This window comes from Psammomys obesus, unplaced genomic scaffold (genome assembly GCF_907164565.1).
Source record: "Psammomys obesus unplaced genomic scaffold, mPsaObe1.curated_primary_1811, whole genome shotgun sequence".
Lineage (NCBI taxonomy): Eukaryota > Metazoa > Chordata > Mammalia > Rodentia > Muridae > Psammomys > Psammomys obesus.
The window spans coordinates 3442843-3466733 of record NW_026587215.1 but is presented as its reverse complement, the minus strand read 5'-3'; the positions used below and the strand labels follow the sequence as shown (position 1 = coordinate 3466733).

At 41.8% G+C, this 23891-nt stretch overlaps 1 protein-coding gene across 2 annotated transcripts in view; it reads right to left on the bottom strand.

Moving 5' to 3' along the window:
- Xpnpep3 (X-prolyl aminopeptidase 3) overlaps positions 1 to 23891 on the bottom strand; it is a 41665-nt gene that overhangs the window by 5406 nt on the left and 12368 nt on the right. For both annotated transcript variants that reach the window (XM_055603082.1, XM_055603083.1), the window contains exons 3-7: positions 12277 to 12684; positions 10112 to 10314; positions 4149 to 4211; positions 3127 to 3240; positions 1205 to 1290 (exon numbers count right to left, since the gene is read on the bottom strand). In XM_055603082.1, coding sequence (XP_055459057.1) covers positions 1205 to 1290; positions 3127 to 3240; positions 4149 to 4211; positions 10112 to 10314; positions 12277 to 12684 — 874 coding nt within the window. The remainder of the gene's footprint in view (positions 1 to 1204; positions 1291 to 3126; positions 3241 to 4148; positions 4212 to 10111; positions 10315 to 12276; positions 12685 to 23891) is intronic.

Below are 23891 nucleotides of genomic sequence, written 5' to 3'. Positions count from 1 at the left end.
GGTCAGAAATGGGGCATGAGATCCCTGAGGACTTAAATTACAGGCATGCGCGAACAGTCTGAAGTGCTTGCTGGGATCCAAACTCCAGTCCTAATACACGGCAGTAAGTGCTCTTAACTGCTGAGCCATCTCTCCAGCCCCTGGCCTTTACCGCTTTATCATCCTGCTTCAGCTTCCTGAGTCCTGGAGCTAGAGAAAAACACTACCACATCTGTCTCATACTCATTGTTTTCTAACTATTTGGAGATTAAAAAAAAGATTTACGTTTCTTTTAAATTATGCGCTCTCTGTGCTCAGGATTTGTGCATGTGAATGCAGGACTGCATAAGGCCTCTGGAGCTGGAGTAACAGGCGCTGGGAGCCACCCAACCTGAGTCTTCTGAAAGAGGAGCAAGAACTCTTTTTTTTTTCCTCCTTTTTTCTTTTTCCTTTGTTGTTGTTTTGGAGACAGGGTTTCTCTGTGTAGCCTTAGTTACCCTGGACTCTATTAGTAGACCAGGCTGGCTTCGAACTCATAGCAATTTGCTCACCTCTGCCTACTGAGTGCTGGGATTACAGGTGTGAGCCACCACTCCCAGCTCACTGTAGTTAAGATTTACAGAGAGACAGCTCAGTGGTTAAGAAAACTGACTGCTCTTCCAGAGGACCTGGGTTTGACTCTCAGTGCCTACATGATGGCTCACAATTGTCTATAACTCCAGTTTCAGGGGATCCAATGCCCTCTTCTGTTTTCTGCATGTATTGACACAATACATGCAAGCAAAATACCCATACATATAAAACAAAACAAAACAACAAAAGATTTACAGTTTTTCCCTATAGTAGATACTCTTTAGTACCTTCATATTGTTTTTAATATTTTGTTGAGCTTTTATAATTCTGTGTGACATGAGGATATTCTACCCATGAGAATATTCTATTGTACCTTGAATAAAGCCTTGTAATGAGAAGGAAAAAAGCAACAACAACAAGACTCACAGCTGTATATACTAAGACAAAGTGCACGAAGTTCTTGTGTTAAGTCTTTCTATGTGCCTTTCTATGCTACGTAATGAACAAAACGGCCAAAACAAAACAAAAACCCACAACAACAACAAACCAGTAAGAAGCTTCATAAAGATAGCTAGCTTGACCTCCAGTTACATCTCTACGCTAACTCAAATGCTGAGGTGCCAGGGGGCGTGTCACTCTGTAGAGTCCCTACCTGCCGCTGACAGGCCATGTCCGGGTGATGTCACTCACATAGCAGGAAGACTCACAACCTCCATCAAGAAGCACCATTTCACCATCCTGGAACAAAAAATAAAAGGGGAGGAGGTTGTAGCTGGTTTTTGTGGGTTCTTCTTTTCCCCACCCTTTACCCTCCACCCCCCACTTCACCCCTGCCACTAGATAGGAGAGAAAGCAGGATAGAAGGAAGAAAAGAGACAGAGAGATCCTTAAATCTAATTTCTTTTTTCTTCTTTGAACATGACTACTAACAAACCACAACCAATCCCTCTGAATAACCAACAACTACCCACCTTATCTATCAGGGCTCTAGCATTTATATACCCCCTGAGAAAACCCCAGCATTCTGAACATCACAGAATTACAGAAACTATCTGCAGCTGGCAAAACCATGCCTCTGCCAGAGAGCAAGGCAAATCAAAGCTGCTGGGAAGTAGCCCCACATCCCTACCCCTAGGATTAAAACAGCATTTCTATGTTTTTTAAGAAATCAAAATTCCACAATTCTCACTACAAGAGGTAGCAATCTCCCAAGTGCAAATTGTTTCTTCTTGTCTAAACATTTTTGGGAGCACTGGAGAGATAGCTTGGCAGTTAAGAGCTTAGGAGTTTGAAGACAGCCTGGGACACAGGGTTAGACTTTCAAATTCCACTCCTCAAACTAGAGTACAAGCAACATTCTTTTTTTTTTTTTTTTTTTTTTTTTTTTTGGTGAAAAATGATATGTTTCTAAATAAAAAACTAAACTGTTGCAATGTTTTAATTTTCATGAATTTCTGTTTACTTCGGTAGGAAAGGTGGCGAGTCTTAGAATGGCCTTGGCATTCATGCTATTGACTATCATGTCACAAAGTTTTTAGGTTGCTCTACTATATACTTGTGACCAGTATCTTAGTAGTCTCATGAAAATTTATTTAACCCTTTGGACCACATTTTGTTGTTCTAGAGCAGTGAACTAAAGGCAGCTGTTTGTCAGTAGGACTGCTGTCCAGAAGCTACGAACACATGGTTTCAAAGCTGGGTATGGTGGTGCAGGCCATAATGCCATTACCTGGGAAATGGAGGCAGGAGGGTCATTCCAAGTTTAAGGCCAGCATGGGCTACATGAGAGAATCCTGAGCTAGCTTGGGCTATGGAGTAGGACCCTGCCAGCATCACCACTGTGCCCCCAAACAGTCTCTGAGATTTATAAAGTTAAAAATTAAACAAAATCAAATTATCTAAATATATATTAGTGGTAAAATAAAGAAAATTAAGGTATAGACTAGAATGTAGCTCAGCAGAGTGCTTGCCTAGGATGCACAAAGCCTTGGGGTCCACCCCCGTTACTGCACGGAATGGGGTCTCATGGCATCTACCTGTAATCCCAGCTGCAGAGAGGGAGAGGCACAGAGGAAGGTTCTGGGTCATTCTTGGCTACACACTGGGTTCAAGGCCAGTCAGGGCACCATCAGACCCTGTTTCTAAAACACCACTCCCACCAACCAAACAAAAAGAGAAAACAAAGACATGGTTACCACCACAAAAAACAAATACCTGAAACAAAGAAGACCCTGAAGTAGTAGTGAGAGGAAGCCCACAAAGGAAAACGCCAGCTCGGATAGTCCCACAGTCGTGCTTTACACACTGCAAGGGAGGCAATCCGCCTGGATCCGTCCAGCTGCAGCCTCAGACGCTGCCTGCCTGCACACCATCGATTGCTAATGATTAATGCTTATTTTTTTATCCACTAAGCAAGCATACTAGTAACTGTTCTTACTTAACAGGGCTACTTCAAAGACTAATGAAATTATATCTAAAAAAACATTTTAGACCATTTGTGAAGGGAAAGGTAGCAAGTTCTCTGTTGGGGATCCTGGTCCTCTCCAGAGCAGAATGCAAGGGCATTCTGATTACCTTGATGAGCTGATTATTCTTCACATAGTGCAAAGTGTTGGAGCGGTTACCACCTGCAACCACAGGCGGGTAGGCTAAGATGTCCGCACCTCGGGCCCGGCACTCAAATTCAAACTGAAAAACAACAATATTTGACTCACATAATTTCTGTGGACTTGTCCCAGTCCAGGCTGTCTTCATCCACCGCAGAGGTGTGTACTGTGGGTCATTACTGGAAGACTGGCCATACTTAACAAATATTTTATGGCATCAGCGCCCACATTTCTTTACCTCTTACCTGCTATACTTTCTAGTCTATAAATACTCTCTTACATCAATCCTGTTATCCAACTTTACTATACATAGGTATTTTTTGAGACATGAGCTCATGTATCCCAGGTTAACCTCAAATTTACTATACAGCTGAGGATGTCCCAGAATTCCTTCCTGATTGTCATGCAGATACTTCCTAAGTGCTGGAATTTGACACATACCAATACATCTGGCCTCAACCTTATTATTTAATCTCCTGTAATTTAAGCTTCCAGTGGTTTTCAAAGTAAGTCCAGAAGAAGACAGAAAATCTGTAAAGAAGGCTGAGTCCACAAACACATATCAGGCTATTTTTATTAGCTAAACAACAAGATATGGCTTATATTTTTAACAATACCTCTATATGGCTAATTTCAGTCTTAGAAATAATTACCAATCTAAATGCTCTGGGTAAGTGGAAAAGGATGCTGGGAAATTGTAAATTCTGCCACCTTTCGCAGACTCTGAGGCTGTCCCACTGGCCCCACCCAAGTGCTGCCTCAGACCTTTTCTTCTTTTACAGGCACCCAGTGTTGGGTCTCCTTTCATTGGCTCTGCTCTGCACTTTTCTTCAATACAACACTGCGTGTGTTTCACTCATAAAAGTTAACAGTAACATTTGAGAAGAAGATGCCATCACTTTACATCTGCCTGCAAGCCATGACACCGGTGAACCATGAACTCACCATGCATTTGCCCCAACCGGACCTTTCCCACTACCTGAAGCTCACCTTTGCATAAAGAAAGGCTTCGTCTACTGGAGCTTTACTGGCAAACATGGTTTCTATGAAAGCCTGCAAAGAGATGGAGGAGGAAATGAATATAGACTCATGTTGTCTGTTAGGCAAACATTCAAAATATTGGAATTCAAATAAAAAGCGCCCTTTCCCAGCTGGGCATGGTGGCCATGCCAGGGCTACACAGGGAAATCCTGTCTCAAAAAAAAAAAGTTGTTTTTTTTTTTTCAGTGAACCATCCCACGATTAGGTTTGAAGTAGCAGATACAATGAAGTTAGTGGTGTTTGGAAACCTTAAGGAGCTGGAAAAATGGACTGGAAGGAAAATGATAATTGGTAATAGGTCTGCTAAATGCTCAGGGTGTAGCAATGGCTAAAATTAAGCTAAAGGTCCCTGCGATGAGCTTCTCTCTTTAGTCAGCAGGTGGAGCTCTAACCAAAACAGGCCACGGTAACGTCACAGTAAAGATGAACTGTGATACAACTGAAATTAATCAGTAATAAGTGGTGCTGCAACACTGTGAGAAATCAGGGATCAAAGAGTTGTCAGTGAAGGAAAGAAGCCACTTTCTAGGTCACTATATACAACACTTTATAAACCCCTGTAAAAAAAAAAAGTTTTCTGGGAGTTTTAAAGGAGTACCATTTCTTTCTCTCTCTTTAGACAAGATCTCACAAAGTAGCTCTGGCTGGCCTGGAACTTGGTATGTAGTTCAGGCTGGCCTATGAACTCACAGACATCTGCCTGCCTTTGCCCTCCCCCCACCCTGCCCCAAGGTGCCCATCAGTATGCTCAGCAATGAGTGAGAGCCCTTGCTTTAAACAGAAATAGGCTGATCAGACTAAGTGAAAGCTCACCTGAATCCACAGAGCAATGACATATTTATCAAGAGCCTTACTACAATTTCCTTTTATTCCTTCTGCCGCCTGACCAAGCCTGGAGTTCAGAGGAGGGCATCTCAACGGAAGAAGAAGAAAGTGGTCACTAAGCTAAAGCACATGTTGCCTCCGTAGCTGATCAAGGAACTAGGCAAAAGTAAGGGCCCTAACCACTTGTGTGAATGCTCACTTGGGCCACTGTCAGCAGGCTGGCAAACGGTGTGATAAGCAGACGTGGAGCATGGATAACTGGACAAGGCCCCATCCACAGTGAAGCACCTGCATACGCTGTCGCAGGAGCGAGGGAAACATGGTCCTTCTTGTCATTCACTGTGTACTCCATGGCAGTTAAACAACTGTTTACATAAAGAAGAAAGAGGAGGAGGAAAGGAAGGAAGGAGGGAGGGAAGGAAAGAAGGAGCTCCTTTATGTAGGAAACTGTTCTTTGAAAGCCTCTATGGCAGTTTGGAAGGCTGCTGAAACTCATGAAAGAAACCCTCTGTCAAGAAGCTCAAGGAGACTGGAAGCAACAAGGTTATGTCTCATCTGATCTCTTGACATGGTGATCAAGGCTGTGATAGCAGTGAAAGAAGTTCATCAGCATCGTGCTCATCAGTGACATCTTGTACTGGTCCCAGCAGAGCACAAAGTGTTAATAAAATGTGTCCTGTCAGCAAACAATCTGTGCAATGAAAGCAGTGGAGTAGCTTAATGGTGAAACCAGAATGTCTACGTCAGTGGAAAATAGGGTTAAAATTGATGATATAATTGATTGTAGTAACCATTTCATTATGCATACTGTTAAAGTCATCAAAGTCAAAGGAAGTTGCTTAACTCAGTTCTAACTAAAAAATAAGACAAGGACCAGTGAGACGACAGTGGGTAAAGTGCTTGATACGCAAACCCTCGAATCGATGTAAAAATTTCTATGTAAAGAGACTATCATAAATTGTCTTATGATTCTCCATAAGCAACTGCACCATGTGCACATAATAAAAAAAGAAAGGGTCTCATGCATGACTGTCTAATACCTATCAGCAGGATTACCAGAACCACAAACTTTCAAAAGGTCACTGCAATCTTATGTAAAACATACTCCTGCAAAACTTGTCTATCTAACCTCAGACTGGCACTAACCCTGTTACTCATTCTTGCGGACAAGGATTATTGCTTCAAAATGTTGCACAATCTTCACTTTTGCCTTGAAAAAGTTTCCCTTTGCCGTACATTGGATGCACCCCCAGCTTACTAAACATCCCTGCCGCATGTTACTCTCAAACGAGTAACACTGCTTTTTGGAGACTGTTACTGAGGCTGACAAATACATCATCAACCTTCTGTAGAGGTTAAACAGAGACCACAAAGTCCAGAAAGGCGGCTCAGAGGGTAAAGGTGCTTGTCACTAAAACCAACAGACCTGAGTTTGATTGCAGAACCCACATGGTGGAAGGAGAAAACAATCTCACCCGTTGTCCTCTTACCTCCTCAAATGCACCATGGCATGTATCTCTCTATTACAAATAGAGGAAATAAGTAAATTAAAAATAATAAATGAATAAATAATAAATGAAAAAAAGGCAGGATTATTGCTGTGGTGATGGGAACCAATCAATGGGTGCTACAAAAGCTCAAGAAATGTTTCGTGTGGGAGCAATGCTCACTGCATCAGAACGATATTCTTTTGGCTTTGATTCAGATGCCCTTCAGGGTGAAGGATTACAAATCTCCTCTATGTAACAGGTATACATAACCTAACAAGAACTTAAGGAAGAAGAGCTGGGCACATGATTTCTGGCTAGACACAAAAAATAGAAATGAGACCAGATTTGTTTAGTCTATAGTTTTCTTTCTTTTTTTAAAGATTTTATTTGTTATGTATAAAGTGTTCTGCCTTCGTGTACAGCTACATGCCAGAAGAGGGCACGAGATCTCATTACAGATGGTTGTGAGCCAACATGTGGTTGCTGGGAATTAAACTTAGGATCCCTGGAAGAGCAGCCAGTGCTCTTAACCCGGTCATCTCTCCAGTCCTCTTGACTGTAGTTTCTTAGGAAGGATATATTGGGAAACAACCTATGGAAATACTTGAAAACACACAGTAACAATAATGTGACTGAATACTGTGTATCCAGCCATTAATTGTGATTAAGATAAAAGTGCTAAAATATAATGACAAAAAGTTACATCTGGGCAGTGGTGGCCCATGCCTTTAATCCCAACACTTGGGAGGCAGAGGCAGGTGGATCTCTGAGTTTGTGGCCAGCCTGGTCTACAGAGTGAGTTTCAGAGCAACCAGGGCTACACAGAGAAACCCTGTCTTAAGAATCAAAAACAAACAATCCCCCCAAACAAAACAAAATTTTGATATGTGTGCTATAACATAGATGAACCTTAAAGACATTAAACTAGAAATAAGCCAGACACAAAAGGCTAAAAATATTGTATAATTCTGTTAATATGGGATAGAGGAGGAGAGACCGAGTTATTGTTTAATGCATACACTGTTTTAGTGCGGGATGATAAAAAGCTCTGAAGAGGAATGATGGCTATGATATATAACAATGAAATACTATACACTTAAAAAATTACTAGTGCAGTGGGTCATGGCGGAACACACCTGTAATCCCAGCACTTGGAAGGCACAGCAAGTAGATCTCTGCACGTTTGAGGACAGCCTGGGCTTCACTGAGAGTTCCAGATCAGCCAGGTCTACACAGTGAGACCATGTATATTAAAAAACAAAACAAAACAAAACAAGACTAGTATGAGTTGGGTATGGTGCTATAAAGTGAGAATCAGTTTCAGAAAACAAGTTTGTGTTAATATGGTTAATTTTTTATTTTATCACAATAAAGAACTGGGGTTTGTTTGTTTTTAAAAATAGTCTATATCAGTTTGTCAGTACTCAGTGAAACTAATACTCGATTAACAAAAAACAAAACCCCTGGAGAGCTTTACCAATCTCTGTGACAAAGTAAAAAATCCCACATGGCGACTGTATCTTGGGGCCCCTGATTCTGGTAGTCTGTGCAAGTGCTATGAATGGAATTACGCTCTCTCAAAATTCATGTGCTGGGCCACCACGGACCTGCAAATGCAGACAGAGTCTTTAGGGGATGTGGTGGTCTGAATGAGAATGGCCCCCATAGGCTCATATATTTGTAGGCTTAGTCCCCGGCCAGTGAACTGTTTGGGAAGGATAAGGAGGTGTGGTCTGGTAAGAGGAGGCATGTTGCTGGGAATGGGCTTTGAGGTTTCAAAAGCTCACACCAGTCCCAGTGTCTCTAGCTCTGCCTGCTGCCTACAAATTAGGATGTAACTCTCTTAGCTACTGCTTCAGTGCCATTCCTGTGTGCTTCCTACCATGATGATCATGGACTAACTCTGAAACTGTAAGCAAGCCCCCAGTAAAATGCTTTCTTTTGTAAGAATTGCCTTGGTCATGGTGTCTCTTCACAGCAATAGAACAAGTTACTGAGACGGGGGTAATTAAGGTCAAGTGAGGCCATAAGGGTGGATCCTTAATCTGACAGGACTAAGGCCTAATGAAAAGGCACTCACCTCATGTAAGGACATAGCAAGAAGTTGGCTGTCTGAAAGACAGGAAGAGTGGACTCATCAGAAACTGACCATTTTGGCAACCTAACCTGAGTCTAAAGGATGAATGAGAGAAAATACATTTCTACAAATATCTGATTTATGAAAGAAAATGATCCTGCTTAGCCCTAAGGCATGGAGGACAATGAGGGTGCACCTAGCTCTGGATCTCATGCTACAGGAGAGTCTGGCCTCTACACACCTTCATATGTTTGTTCTTCTTATTTTGTGCCTTATGTAAGTATCTTATTTCATGGTTTAACTTCGTTTTTAAGTATCTTATGGTGTATGTATTAATACGCACTCAGTAGAAACTATATTTCTAATCTCTAAATTTAGATCTTTTGAGTGAGACACGAGAGTGTGGTCTTTCTCACTGTGCTGAGCAGTGGCAGTGAGCCCTAGCTCTCAGCCACAAGCTCTCAAGGACAGCTACGATGCTCACTAGGTCAGATGTCTACCATACATCACCAGTGTGCAATGCTTCCAATGACAGGTGTGTTGCAACCTAATCCCATCCTAAGTCTAAGAGCACGCATAATGAACTAGGTTAGTAAACACTGTCATTAGGTATCCTGAGCCTCTGTCAGCAACCAAACTCTGATTCAATTAGTCCTGTTGTTTCAAAGAGGCAACAACTAACACTAATGCATAAAAGATCTGTAGCCGGCTTTGCTGCTTTGTGGTTTCTCCGTTTCCCATCTTTTATCTACATAATTTCAGTCCCTATCACCAGACAGGAGAGAAAGAAGGATAGAAGGGAGAGAGAGATAGAGATCCCTGAATCTAATTTCTTTTTGTTTCTTTGCTTGTAATCTGGTTTTTGTTGCTTTGTGGGTTCTTCTTTTCCCCACCCTTTATCTGAAACCTCCTGCCTTGTTTTATCCCCCTAATCACTAGGTAGTAGAGAAAGGAGGACAGAGGAGTGAAAAAGAGATAGATATTCATGAATCTAATTTCTTCCTTTTGCTTCTTCTTTGAGCAAGACTACTAACAAACTACAATCAAACCCCCTGAACCCACAACCACCCGCCATGGCTCTCGGGGCCCTAGCATTTATATACCCTCTGAAAAGTTCCCAGAATTCCAAACATCACACAATCATGGACACTATCTGCAGCTGTCAAAACCATGCCTCTGCTAGAGCACAAGGCAACTCATGATCTGCTGCTACGGACAGTCTAAAGCAGCCCCACATCCATATATCTGGGATTAAAACGAAAGCACATTCTTATAGTATTTCTGTTTTTAAAGAAAACAAAATTCCAAAATTGTCACTACAGAGATCAGTCTTCAGCGAAGCAGCTTCATGTTATCTTGCGAGGCACTGAGCATGCCTTATGTGTTCACGAAACACACTGAAGAAGGTAGATACATGTGACCTGTGAGGTCACACAACGGCATGTGGCATTAAAGGGGCCACTGAAGGTGAAAAGCTTGAGTTGTGTGATCTGACAAAGAACTTTTAATAGCAGCCATACCTCTGATGTCAGCTTCCCAGCAATCTGCATTCTCTTGATCTCTGCAGGAGACTTAACTAGCCGTAGGTGCTGTATCAGCTGTTGGACACTCCGAACCTTGTTATTGCTTCTGGCTTTGGCTTCAGTTAGATGCTGCATGTAGTCAGAGTGGAGTTGAGCATGAGAAGGCTTCATCCAGTCATACCAAACCATGCTCGTCTCAGCTTAAAAAGGGAAGGCAGAAATAAGTTTAACAGCTGCAGAGGCTGAAGGTGTACTTCAGCGGTAGGATGTATCAGAACTGGAAATAGCTCAACGGTGGAATACTTGTCTAGCACACACAAGGCTCTTATTCCTTCTAAAACACAAACAGCATAACAACAAGAAATATGTTGAGAAAGATAAAACTATAAAATCTATTGCGTGGAATCCTGAAAGACTGGGTGACACTTTCGCAAGACTGAAGCATCTACTGGGTTTGACATAAATCACTGGAAATGTCATTCTTTGAAAGGGGTGTGATACTCTGGGAGATACATAGTTTTCTGTCATAAACGTCAGTGTTCTTATGAAAGTGACAAATGAAACTAAAGCTTTATTTAAGTTTGGATTTTTTTTTTAAACTCTTTTTTTGAGGCATAGTTTCTTTGTGTAGCCTTGGTTGTCCTGTACTCATTTTGTAGACCAGGCTGGCCTCAATCTCAGAGATCCACCTGCCTTTGCCTCTCTGAGCACTGGGATTACAGGTGTGTGCCATGACACCCAGCTCCAGGCCAAACTTTTTTTCCCCCTCTCTCCTGGACTCAGCTCAGGCCAAACATTTTAAAAATAAACTTGTTATTAAATGTACAGTGCATGGAAAATACTTAATTACAACAGTATATGCTTCAATTATTTGAAAACTTAAACACTCTCTATTACTTATATTCAGTGTACGGAATTAAAGCTCAACATTTCCTGGTTTGTCTGACAGTGCTGGGGTTGAACATGTGGCCTTGGACATGCCAGGCAAGTGATACACTATGAGATACAACTCCAATGCAGGTTTTTTTTTCTTTTAAACTTGTAAATAAATTTATTAGATTGATTAATACTTTCCGGTATCTAGTACTTTTACCCGTCAAACTACAGAGAATAATGGCTCAGCCAGGCATGGTAGTAATGGTAGCACCTTTAATCCCAAAGGCAGGTGGATCTCTGTGACATTCAGGACAACTAGAGCTACACTGAGACTCTGTCTCAGAACAAACAAGCCAAAAATCTCAAGCAAACAAAAAGAATACTGAGGGGACGGTGAGACTGCTCAATGGGCAAAGGTGCCTGGCCACCAGGAGACCAGTGAAGGGAGAAATGACTCCACAAAGTTGCCCTCTAACCTCCATACGTGTGCTGTAGCGTGTCTGCCCCCACATCACACACACAAAATAATAAAAGTAAACTTTAAAGATATAGTGGATTAAAAAAAAAAAAAGAAAGTGAATGAGTGAGGTCCTTTCAAGAAACACATGCACTGTGAGGACTTACCTTTAGATGGTTAAAGGAAATAAAAAAAAAAAAAGTAAGTGTAAGAATGTTTATGTGAAAAAAAAAAAAGAATGTTTATGTGAGAACTGTATTACATAATAAGTAAATAAATCTTAAAAAAGAAAAGAAAAGAAAAACGTGTGTGTGTGTGTGTGCCATGTTTACGCCTGCTGCCTGCAGAGGCCAGGAGAGTGTGTTAGATCTCCTAGAAATGGAGTCAGGCTAGTGTGAACTACCACATGGGTACCAGAAATCAAACTGGGTCCTACGGAAGAGTAACCAGTGATCTTAAACACTGGGCCATCTCTCCGGCCCAGGTTAATTTTGGCTGCCAAAGCTGCCAAAGACAACAACTATGTAAGCAGGTAAAAGTCCAGAGAGAAAATGCTCTTGGGCTCAGTAGTTATGTGGGTTTGCCCAGTCACAACCCGAAGACAGGGCTTATCACCCAACTCAGGCTGATCTTAAACTTTCAGGGATCTGCATGTGCCAGTCTCCCTGAGTGTTGGGATAAAACGGTGTGTTACCACATTTAGCAATAGTTTTGATTTCCACAAAGGACATGTCTCTCTCCAGGAGAATTATTTTAGAAAATTAACTACTACAGGCCAACGAGGGCCTGGACTCTACCTTGGCCTGTGATCTGACGTTGTTAACATTACCTTTCAGTTTTGGTACAAGATGTTGAAATTCTTCCAGTGTGTAGGCTTCGTCCACTCCAGTGAGGGCTATGGCTCCATCAGTGCCAGACCGAGGGCCATCCCACAGTTCCCGCCCAGGGTCTCTCCGAGGCACAAAAAGCATGGCCTTGTGGGATGGTAACTGCCTCCCAGACAAGCTCTGAAGAACCAGGATGCTGTCAGGCTCTTGAAATCCACAGAGATACAGGAAATTGTTGTCTTGGTGGAATGTGTAGGGGATGTCGTTGCTCATGTAGTATGTAGGGTTAGAGAGGACCACCACTGCGTGGTCTGTCCCACTGTGCTCTTGTGCTTCCTTGTGGATCAGAGCCATCAGTTTATGTCTTCGAAGTGCATATTCCACCTGAGAGAGTCCTGGCGTCACCTCCCCTGAAATTGGCAAAGAAAAGAAAAAAGTCAATTCATGTTTTGAAAGGCTACACTGCTGGAATATTTAAAATCATTAACATCAGATAAAGACATCTACAATCATTTCTTTAATGACATGGTACAGGTAGTAAGTAAGATAACCCAGGCTTTTATTTCACTGCAAAATTGTAGTCAAGTGTGACTGCATTTGAAAAATTGTAATGATGAACCTATAAGCTTTTGTACAGAGCTTTAGTTCATTCTTTTATTCATCTAATCAAGTATTATTTAAAAATATTTATTTTACTCATTTTTATGTGTATGGGTATTTGCTTGCATGTATGTTTGCGCACCATGTGTGTGCTGGTGCCCTCAGAGGCTAGAAGAAGGTGTTAGATCCCCTGAACTGTAATTACAGATGGTTGTGAGTCACCATCTGGGTGCGGAGAACCAAACCTGGGTCCTCCAGGGCTGCTATGCTGAGCCATCTCTCTAGCCTCTTACAGAACATTATGATGTGGTAGGCACTGACAGGCATGTGGTCAAAGTTTCCCTGAGATTTCAATATATTAAGTATATTTTACTACATTCTTTTTGTATAACTTCCATGTAAAAAGAATGCAACTTCCACAAAGATATATGTTTTGATCTGTTCAACATGTTCCCAAGGCACAAAATAACTGGAATATAGTAGACTCTTGATGTGTGATTGTTAATGGTCTACAGTTTTTGTTATAACAGTTGGCAAAAAAAAAAAAAAAATTCCCCTCAATTTTAAGATCTCTTAAAAAAATTCAGTTAGGTAGTGGTGGTTCATGCCTTTAATCCCAGCACTCAAGAGGCAGAGGCAGGTGAATTTTTGAGTTGAAGTCAGCCTGGTCTACAGAGTGAGTTCCAGAATAGCCAGGACTACACAGACAAACCTTGTTTCAAAGGTTTAAACAAAAAACAAACAACAAAGAAACCCTGACTCAAACAAACCAACCAACCAACCAAAACCAAACAACCCTCCCCACTCAATCTTTTCTGAATTCCTAAGGTGTAATGTAAAACCTGCCACCCTTTTTCTTGTATTTACAGTGACTGAGGCATGTCCACTGACAGCCACAGTAACACTAGCCACAGTTGAGGCTGTTATGAGAATCAATAAAGCATGTAGTTCCTTCCACCCCCTCTAAATTTTTACTTAATAGTCACTTATTCCTCCACTAGCTTATCTGTGTGAAGGTGGCATTTACATGCCACATGCAGCATTCAGAGGATAATCTGCAAGGGTCAGGCCTTTCCTCCTACCTGGTCCTAGAGACTGTTTGGGCTGTAAGATTTGGCAGCAAGTGGCCTTTTTTTCCCCTGTTAGATTTAATTTAATTTTTCTTGGGGGGGGGGGTATTTGTTTGCTTCTTGTTTTTCGAGACAGGATTTCTGTGTAGCCTTGGCTGCCCTAAACTCACTTTTGTAAACCAGGCTGGCCTCAAACTCACAGAGATCTGCCTACCTCTGTTTCTGAGTGCGGGGATTACAGGTGTGCATCACATGCCTGGCTTTTCGTTTTATTTTATTTTGAGGCAGGGTTTCTCTGTGTAGCCCTGGCTGTTCTGGAACTTGCTCTATAGACCAGGCTAGCCTCGAACTGAGAGATCTGTCTCTTGAGTGCTGGAATTAAAGGTGGTGTGTTACCACCAGGCTTATTTTATTTCTTTTGTATGAGTGTTTTGCCTGCATGTATGTATGTGTGCCATGTCTGTGTCTGGTGCCCACAGAGGCCAGAGGGCATCAGATACTCTGGAAATAGAATTATGATGGTTGTAAGCCTCCATCCAGGTCCTCTGAACACCATTTATGGGCTGTAGAGATGGCTCAGTGGTCAAGAGTGGACACTCTCTTGAGGAAGACTTAAGTTAGGTTCCCAGGTCCCATGTTAGATGGCTCACAACTGCCTAGAGCTGTAGCTCAAGGGGCTCCAACGCTTCTGGTCTCCAAATATGAACTCATATGCACACATCCACACAACTAGAAACAAAAAATTAAAATCAAAAGAGTAATTTATCAAAGCATATCCCTTCAGCTTTCACTTGATGTTGACAATAACTTTGTCTGAGATAGAAACACCTTCAGTGTCCAAGAGCGCCCTGACCCACGGCATACCAAGGGCAGAGGAAGTGATTTGTGTTATGGACATTCCCACCTCACGGGCTGGACTGTGCTACTTCACAAGACTCATGGGCTTGTTAGGTTCCTGTATGTTTCTATTTGTACTTTCTTTCTGTTCTCCCGGGTGAACTATTAAGCAGAACTGATTTTTTTCCCCTGCCTGAGACAGGGTTTCTCTGTGTAGCCTTGAGTCTCTGGACTTGCTTTGTAGCCCAGGCTGCCCCAAACTCAGAGATCCATTTGCCTCTTTGTCCCAAGCGCTGCAGACTCTGGGTGTTTAGGAGTTTCACCTGTCCCCTGAGTCCCCAGCCTCCCTGCTGACTCCACATGGCAGACTTTGAGTCTTTGGCAGTTTTCTACTACTAGGGAACACCTGATGTTTTCGGAGTTTACTACATGTACAGTAATGGCAGCTCTGTATTGACTCATTAAATCTAGAAAATGACTGTTGCACTATTAATTCTCCTGGTCGTGGCCTGTCTCCACGTGTAAATCGGCAAAGACAGCTATGAGGCAGTACTGTGTGAAAAGGTACAGAGCAAAACCAGACACAGACAGAATTTTAGAAAAGAAGCCTACTTTTTTCACAGTGCTCTATCAGGAGTGAGATTAGAACACACTAATAGAAACCTCTACTCAACCTGCTTCTGTAGTACTTTAATTTTAAGGTGTATATGCTTTATAATTAATTTCCTAAAGAAAAAAACAAAGTTGAAAAGTGAAGCTTTGGGCTGGACATGGTGGTGCACACCTTTGTCAGGACCTGGTAAGCACAGGCAGGGGATCTTTGTGAGTTCTAGGCCAGCCCAGCCCACTCTGAGAGTGTGTCAGAAAAAAAGAAAAAGAAAGACACTGGGGCCAGGGAGGTGTCTGAAGCATGAGGCCCTGACTTTGGACCCTCAGTCTCCACGTAAAGACATGAGCTCAATGGTACACATAATGCCGGTGCTAGAAAGACAAGACAGATGATCTAGAGCCTGGCTGGCCACCCAGTCTAGCTGAACCAACCAGGTCCAAGTCCGCTTGGATACTGTCTCAAAAAGTAGAGTGGAGAGTACTGACGTGAAAGCCTGAAGGTGACCCCTAGTCTCTGTAAGCATCCCTGAGCATACGAACATCACTGTCGTACTGGACCCACACTTCCAGGCAACCCCCATTCTGGTCGGCATTTATACAAATTCAGCTTTTCGCTGCTATGATAATCATCACTGCACTTACGTCCCGACAACTTTATGCCCTATACATCCCTGTCTCCCCTCACCCCCTCCGTGTGTGCCATAGTTAAATATGCTAAATCAGAGGAGGACCTTGGAGTTCTCTTTGTAACCATGTTCAGCATGCATAACTCAAATGTTTTATGCCTTACTTTGAAACTGTCTAGTTTTACTTACTTGTATAGAACTAATTCTGCAGTTTGCATTCTATTAGTAAAATACATTTAGGCCAGGCATGGTGACACATAGCTCTGATCCAGCACTTGGGAGGCAGATGCAGACAGAGCTACACAGTGAGACCCTGTTTCAAAAAACAACACAACAACAACAACAACCAAAATCCAAAAAACCTTATTTAATTAATAATATGTATAATAAAAATTCCTTTTACTTTTATTGATGATTAAAAGCCATCTTGTTACACGGTCACATAGGTTCATTCCTCTTTTATATAAAACTTCAATTTGACCAGGTCTTGACCCACTTTCTAAAATTCGACTTGTTCCATTCCCTATACCCTAACCTCCACCCTGATAAGATGTTCTGCCAAATAATTTTGAAATGTTCTGCCAAGTTCCTATGTAACAAAAAAACCCTTGGAAACTCCCTAGCCTTGCAGTTTTTTGGAGCTATCTAAGCCCCACTTCTTTCTATGTTCATTGCTATCTTCTCAACCTCCACATTAGGGAGATTGCCCTGTTTGACCAAAAATAAAGCTTGCTTAATTTGACCAAAGAATTTGGATAATGGTCTTTACTTTCCTTCAGTGAGATTAACAAAGAACCCATCCCCACATCTTTTTCCTTCTGAGATGGAGCCTCCCAAGTCTCCTAGAACTCGTGGGCAGAAATCTGGACTTTGTACCACAGCCAAAACACAGCTTAACTCTCTAATAACTATTCACATAAAGTTTGCCACTGTTTCCCAACATTTGAAATTTCCCAGTCATCCAAGCAGCAAGCAAAGCCTGGTGGTGCATGCCTGTGATCCCAGAACTCTGGGAGGCAGAGGCAGGCAGATTTCTGTGAGTTCAAGGCCAGCATGTTCTACAAATTGAGTCCAGGACAGCCAGGGCTACAGAGAGAAACCCTACGGTAGGGGGAACGAAACCAAGCAGGAAATGTGTGTGCTGTACATGCATATGTGTAATGGTGTGTGTGAAGGACAAACAAGGTCTGACTGAGAAGTGAAGTGAGAGCTCCCTGCAGTGGGGAGAGGGCCTGGGAACGGGCTATTCAGCAGACAGCAAAAAGCAAGGACTGATTATAATTTGAACTTCTGATCCTCCTGCCTCCATCTCCAGAGTGGTGGAATTACAAGCATGTGTTACCACACTTAGTTTTCAAGGTTCTGGGGACTGAAACAAAGTTCCTTGGCATGCTGGGCAAGCACTCTACCAACCGAGCGACAGCCCCAGCCTCACTTAAAGGCATCTTTCCAGCTTTATTTAAAACATTTCTTTATGAAATCTACTTTCCTAAGAAATTTTGTTTGAAAAGTCTTTAAAATATTGGCCATATTTTTCCAAGTCTAGTAATTATCAACAGTTTGGAATGATCATTAGATATATACTTTCAAACTTCCAAAATCTCCAAACAGTAAAGTAATAAACCACAAGAAAAGCTTACGCAGGAAAGGTAACTTTTCATCTGGGGGGAGAGTGCAAAGCATGCAAAGGAGTTAACTTTGTATACTATCAGTAAACTTGGCAGTTGCAATGGCCTTTGATCACAGAACCAACAGTCAATCTGGCCTGAATGTCTTCTGATAAAATTGCTGTGCCTGAGTAGGCATTCTGGCACTTTGTAAAACTGTAAATTATTAAAGATTAAAAACAGAGGGGCCCTTCTAACTACTTTACTGAACCAATCAAAAGGCTAGCTGTCTCATAATCAATCTAAGACTGATGCCCAGAAGGAAGTTCCTCAAAGACATTTAGGACCGGGCCTGTACAGAGAGCAAGATGAATGTTCTTCCCCTTTGTTAGCCAAGCAGAAAACCCAGAGAGAAAAGGTAATAAAGGCTGAAAATGGATGGGAAGATGCAGTTTTTGCTGTAATCTATGTATGTAGTAGGAACAGTTTCCTATGGAAGTGGGATTCCTATGGAAGCAGGGTATGGGGGAACTGTCTGGAGCACTGAATGATTGTGTGTGTGGTTTGGGGTGTGTGACAGGTGTGTGTGGTGTGCAGTGTAGACAGGGTGTGGGTGTGGGTGTCTGCCACAATGTACATGTAAAGGTCAGAGGAAAGCTCTGGGTTTCTGCTTTATTGCATGACTTTTACATGTGTTCGGGATTCAAACTTAGGGCCTTCCACTGCACACTGGGCCTTTACCACTGGGCCATCTTCCCCCCCCCTCCCCTTTTTTATTTTTAGACAAGTCTCCAATAGTCAGGTTGGCCTTGAACTACTGATCGTCTTAAACACAAAATTTAAAAGATAATAAAATGTTCTATATATCACCAAGTTTTAGGTTATACTTATAGCTATCTTTGCCAAAACTAACTTAATTGTAGATCTTTACAACTCACTGGACATATATTTTATCTGACTAAAAACATACATTTAAACTTTTTTGTTGTTTTCGAGACAGGGTTTTTCTGGGTAGCCTTGGCTGTCTTGGACTCTCTTTGTAGACCAGGCCGGCCTCGAACTTACAGAGAACTGCCTGCCTCGGCCTCCCTAGTACTGGGATTAAAGTTGTGTACCATCATGCCTAGCTAAACTTTTTTTTTTTAATGTGCCATTCTTTATTACTTTTTTTTCAAAGATGTTTTTATTATATATACAGTGCTCTGCCTATATGAACAACTGCACACCAGAATAGGGCATCAGATCTCATTACAAATAGTTATGAACCATCAAGTGGTTACTGGGAATTGAACTCAGGACCTTTGGAAGAACAGCCAGTGCTCTTAACCTCTGAGCCATCTCTCCAGCCCCCTAGCTAAACTTTTATATTTAGGGAGACTTCTTTCACAGCTGGGGATAGAGTTCAGCGTAGAATGTTTCCTTGCATGAGCAAGGCCCTGATGCTCTATCTCCAAAACAGCAACAGCAGCAGCAACAAACACATAAAACCCACACCAACACCCTTCCAAACTCAGTTGTATTTCCTTTTCTTTTTTCTTCTTCGTTTTTTTTCAAGACAGGGTTTCTCTGTGTAGCCTTGGCTATCCTGAAGTTCACTTTGTAGACCAGGCTGGCCTTGAACTCATAGAGATCCACTTGCCCCTGACTCCCTGAGTGCTGGGATTACAGGAGTGTGCCACCATGCCCAGCTAACCAGTTGTATTTCTTTTTATGTAGCATGTGAGACTGAAAATATTTCTGTATCAGTATTATTTGTCTTACCTGTTATGAGCTAATGTATGGTTAAGAACATGGGTTGGTCATGGTGGTGCACGCCTGTAATCCCAGCACTCTGGGCGGCAGAGGCAGGCAGATTTTTATGAGTTCAAGGCCAGCATGGTTTACAAAGTGAGTCCCAAACAGCCAAGGCTGCACAGAGAAACCCTGTCTAAACAAACAAGCAAACAACAAACAACAACAACAACAACAACAAAAACAAAGAAAGAATATGGGCAGGGGTATAGCTTAGTGGTAGAACAAGGCTAGCATTAGCAGGCATAATGCTCCTGGTCAATTCCTCCAGGAAGAAAAAAAGAAAAGAGGAGGCAGACTCTGGTGTGTTGAAATCCTAGTTTAGCAAACCACTTAGTGGCCAGGCTTGGTGGTGTACCCCTTTATGGCCAGCACTTAGGAGGCAGTTGCTGGTGGATCTCTATGAGTTTAAAGTTAGCCTGGTCCACAACCAGAGTTCCAAGACACACAGAGAAATCCTGTCTCCAAAAACAAAACAAAACGAAACCTACTCAGTGACTTGGGAAGAGCCTCAGTTTTCTCATCTATAGAACAAATAATAGGGTTGCAGAGATGGCTAAGAGGCTAAGAGTACTGGCTGCTCTTTCATAGATCCTAAGTTCAATTTCCCACCACATGGTAGCTTACAACCGTCTGTAATGGAATCTAATTTCCACTTCTGGTTACATGAAGACAGAACACTCAGATACATAAAATACACAAATCTTTAAAGTTGTCAGGAGAAAAAACAAGTTTTCAAAATATCTATAGCAATAAATACTATATAAGTGCTAGCTATAATTACTACCAAGATTTAAGATTTTACATTTGCTGGTCGTGGCTTACACCTTTAACCCCAGCAATCAGGGAGAGGGGCAGAGGCAAGTGGATAGATCTCCGTGAGTTTGAGGCCAGCCTGGTCTACAGAATGAGTTCCAGACAGCCAGAGATACACAGAGAAACCCTGTCCTGAGAAAATAAAAAACCAAAAAAAACCCAAACAAACCACAAACCAACCAACCAAACCCAAGATTTTACATTTGTTAGCTATGTGGTATAGTGGCACTTAGGAGACTGAGAAAGGAGAAACCTTTGTGGTTAATCTGTGCCACACATTGAAATCGTCTCAAAATGACAGTACAGTCAGGCATGTGTAGTTCTGTATTTCTACAGAAGATTTGGAGAACAAGGTTATCCTTACGCTACACAGCAAGTTCAAAGCCATTCTGGACTATATAAAACCAAAACAAACACAAAATGATTATACTTCAGACGTTGTCATCATGGTAATGCATGGCAGGTAGGACTTGGAAGAGCAAAACAGTGGACCACTATTCACCTCTAAGTAATTATGTGCATAGAAGTCCCAAGTCTTTGGTTTTTTTCATCTCACAGCCACAAGTCAGCAGTGCTCATTTAGGGGAGTGCTGGTTAGTTCCCTACTCCATGGCCAGCTTAACAGAAGTTATAGTCATCTGGAAAGAGGGAACTTCAATTGAGAAATGCCTCCATAAGATTGACATACAGCACATACAGTGCTGTAATCCCAGCACTCAGGGAGTCAGAGGCAGGTGGATCCCTGTGAGTTTGAGGCCAGCCTGGCCTACAAAGTGAGTCTAGGACAGCCAAGGCTACACAGAGAAACCCTGTCTCAAAAAAACAAAAACAAAAAAAAAAAAAAGGCTTGACCACAGGGCTGGAGAGTTGACTCGGCAATTAAGTGCATTTGTGTTAAGTGCATTGTGTTAAGAGGATCCGGGTTTGATTCCCAGCACCTACACAGCTTACAACCACATATAACTCCAGTTTCAGGGGTTAGATTCTCTCTTCTGGGCCCTGCAAGCACTGCACACAGGTGGTGCACAGACAAATGGAGGCAAAACACCACACACTTAAAATAAATTAATAATAAAAATAAAATCAAGGGCTGGAAAAATGGCTCATCAGTTAAGAGCACTGGCTCCAGAGGTCCTGAGTTCAAGTCCCAGCACCCACATGGTGGCTCACCACCATCTATAATGGGATCTGATGTCCTCTTCTGGTGTATATATGGAGCACTCATATACACAAAATAAATAAATCAATCTTACTGACCATCAACGCGTGAATTAGACATCTAGGTAAAAAGCTATAAATGTAAGAACATTACAGCATACAGCTTTTGTTTTGGATTCAAGGTTGAAGGCTATTTCTCAGTGGAGAACACACATACAGTATTTATGAGGTCCTGGGTCTGCTCCCTAGCACCAGAAAAACTCCAATTCCAGAGGATCAGATATCTGATGCCCTTTACTGACCTCCACTGACACCAAACACCCCCACCAACCCTCACCAGAGGAACTAATGTGCACATGCACGCGCATACATATACAGGCTAAGTACCAATACACAATGTGAAATAAATCTAACAACACAACAGGCTGAGGCGGCACGGTGACACACCTGTAATCTTAGCACTTGGGAAGGTGAAGGAGGAAAATCATCCTTGAATTGGGCTACAAAGGAAGCTCTGTCTCAAAAGCAAATACCATTATTTCCCATTCCCCTTTCCTTTCTAACCCTTAATGATCTTGTGGCTTGTTGAAATTTGATGAAGCAGGTCTATGGGGTCTTGGTATGTATAGTTATTTTTTTTTAAATTTATTTTTACTTTATGTGCATTGGTGTTTTGTCTGCTTGTATCTGTGTGAGGGTGTCAGATCCTCTGGAACTGGAGTCACAGACAGTTGTTAGCTGCCATGTGGGTGCTGGAAATTGAACTTGAGTCCTCTCAAAGAGCAGCCAATGCTTTTCACCATTGAGCCATCTCTAATGGTTTTGACACATTCAAAATGATTTTGACTTGTCATTTCTTATGTATCTCTCTCTCTCTGAGACAGGTTCTCACTGTGTAGACGAAGATGGCCTTGAACTCAGAGACCCACCTGTTTCTCTCTTCTAAGTGGTGGGATTAAAGGCACACTACAGGGGCTGGAGAGATGGCTCAGAGGTTAGGAGCACTGACTGTTTCTTCCAAAGGTCCTGAGTTCAGTTCCCAGCAACATGGTGGCTCACAACCATCTGTAATGAGATCTGGTGCAGGTGTACATGCAGACAGAAGAATGTATACATAATGAATAAATAAATATTAAAAAAAGGCACACTATACATTTAAATCTTTTAAATAGCATAAAACAAAACAAATAAAACCTTATATAACCCACCAAAATAATGTCTTTAACTGATCAGATATTTATTTTCTTTTGAGACAGTGTCTCACTATGTACCTCTAGATATTCTGGAGCTCACTATGTAGACCAGGGTAGCCTGGAACTCACAGAAATACACCTGCCTCTGCCTCTTGAGTGCTGGGATTAAAGGCATATGCCACCATATCTGTCCTTTTCAGATTTTAAAAAAATATTTATTTAGTCATTTTTATTACATGTATCTGAATTTTTGCCTGTATGTATGTCTGTATACCAGACGTGCACTTGGTGTCCCTGGAGTCCAGAAGAGGGAATCATCTCCCCCTGAGACTTGTGTTACAAACAGTTGTGAGCCACCATGTGGGCATTGAGAATCAAACGCAGGTCGTCTGGAAGAGCAGCCTATGATCTCAACTACTGAGCCATCTCTGCAGCAGACACTAAAGTCAAATCCTTAACAACTTACTTTTGAAAAATGTACTTTTTTAGCGGAGAACTTACCTAAATTCTATGAAAGATGGGTTTGTAACTAACTCAAAAACTTTTTTCCTGTCTGTCTGTCTATCTATCTATCTATCTACCTACCTACCTACCTACCTACCTACCTACCTAGAAACTTAGACTTAAACTTAGAAACTTTTAAGAGCAGACATTTTGGGAATGTGAATCTGTAACAATAGTATTTTCTGTGTAGTACAATTATAAGTAACCAAAGTATGCCCTTCTACATTCTGTATTCTTTGTCTCACGTGTAGGACTCATTTAACAGGAAAGAGATTGACATGTTTTCCTAAAGTTGTAAGTTGTATACATTACTGTAACTATGCTAAATGGTGCAAAGTTACAGCTGACAAAAATTCATTTCTTAAGCTGACTTCAGTTATGTAAAAGTCTTTTGTTTTAAAGAGAGGGGCTCAAAATGGAGCTTACTATGTAGACAAGGCTGGCATCAAATTCACAGAGTTCCTCCTCCTTTTGCCTCTCAAGTACTAGGACCAAAGGCATTTGCCATCACTACTGGCTAAAAATGTGTGCATGTCTATGTATGGGAAAATGTGCACGATTCATGCTTAGGTACTTTTCCATTGTATAGTCTGTTTGCTTAATGGTGTGGCAGATGGTCCCTTTAAAGTTTATGACATTGATGATTCTGTTTTGTGAAAATATTTTATGTATGTATATATGTGAATGCTTACACCACTGATCTTTATTCCTAACACAATACTTTGACCAGATACAGGCACAATACTGAAGAGTGGCCATATCCTTCCAAGCGTAAGAGCTCATACTGTTGTGAAGAAAAAAAAAAA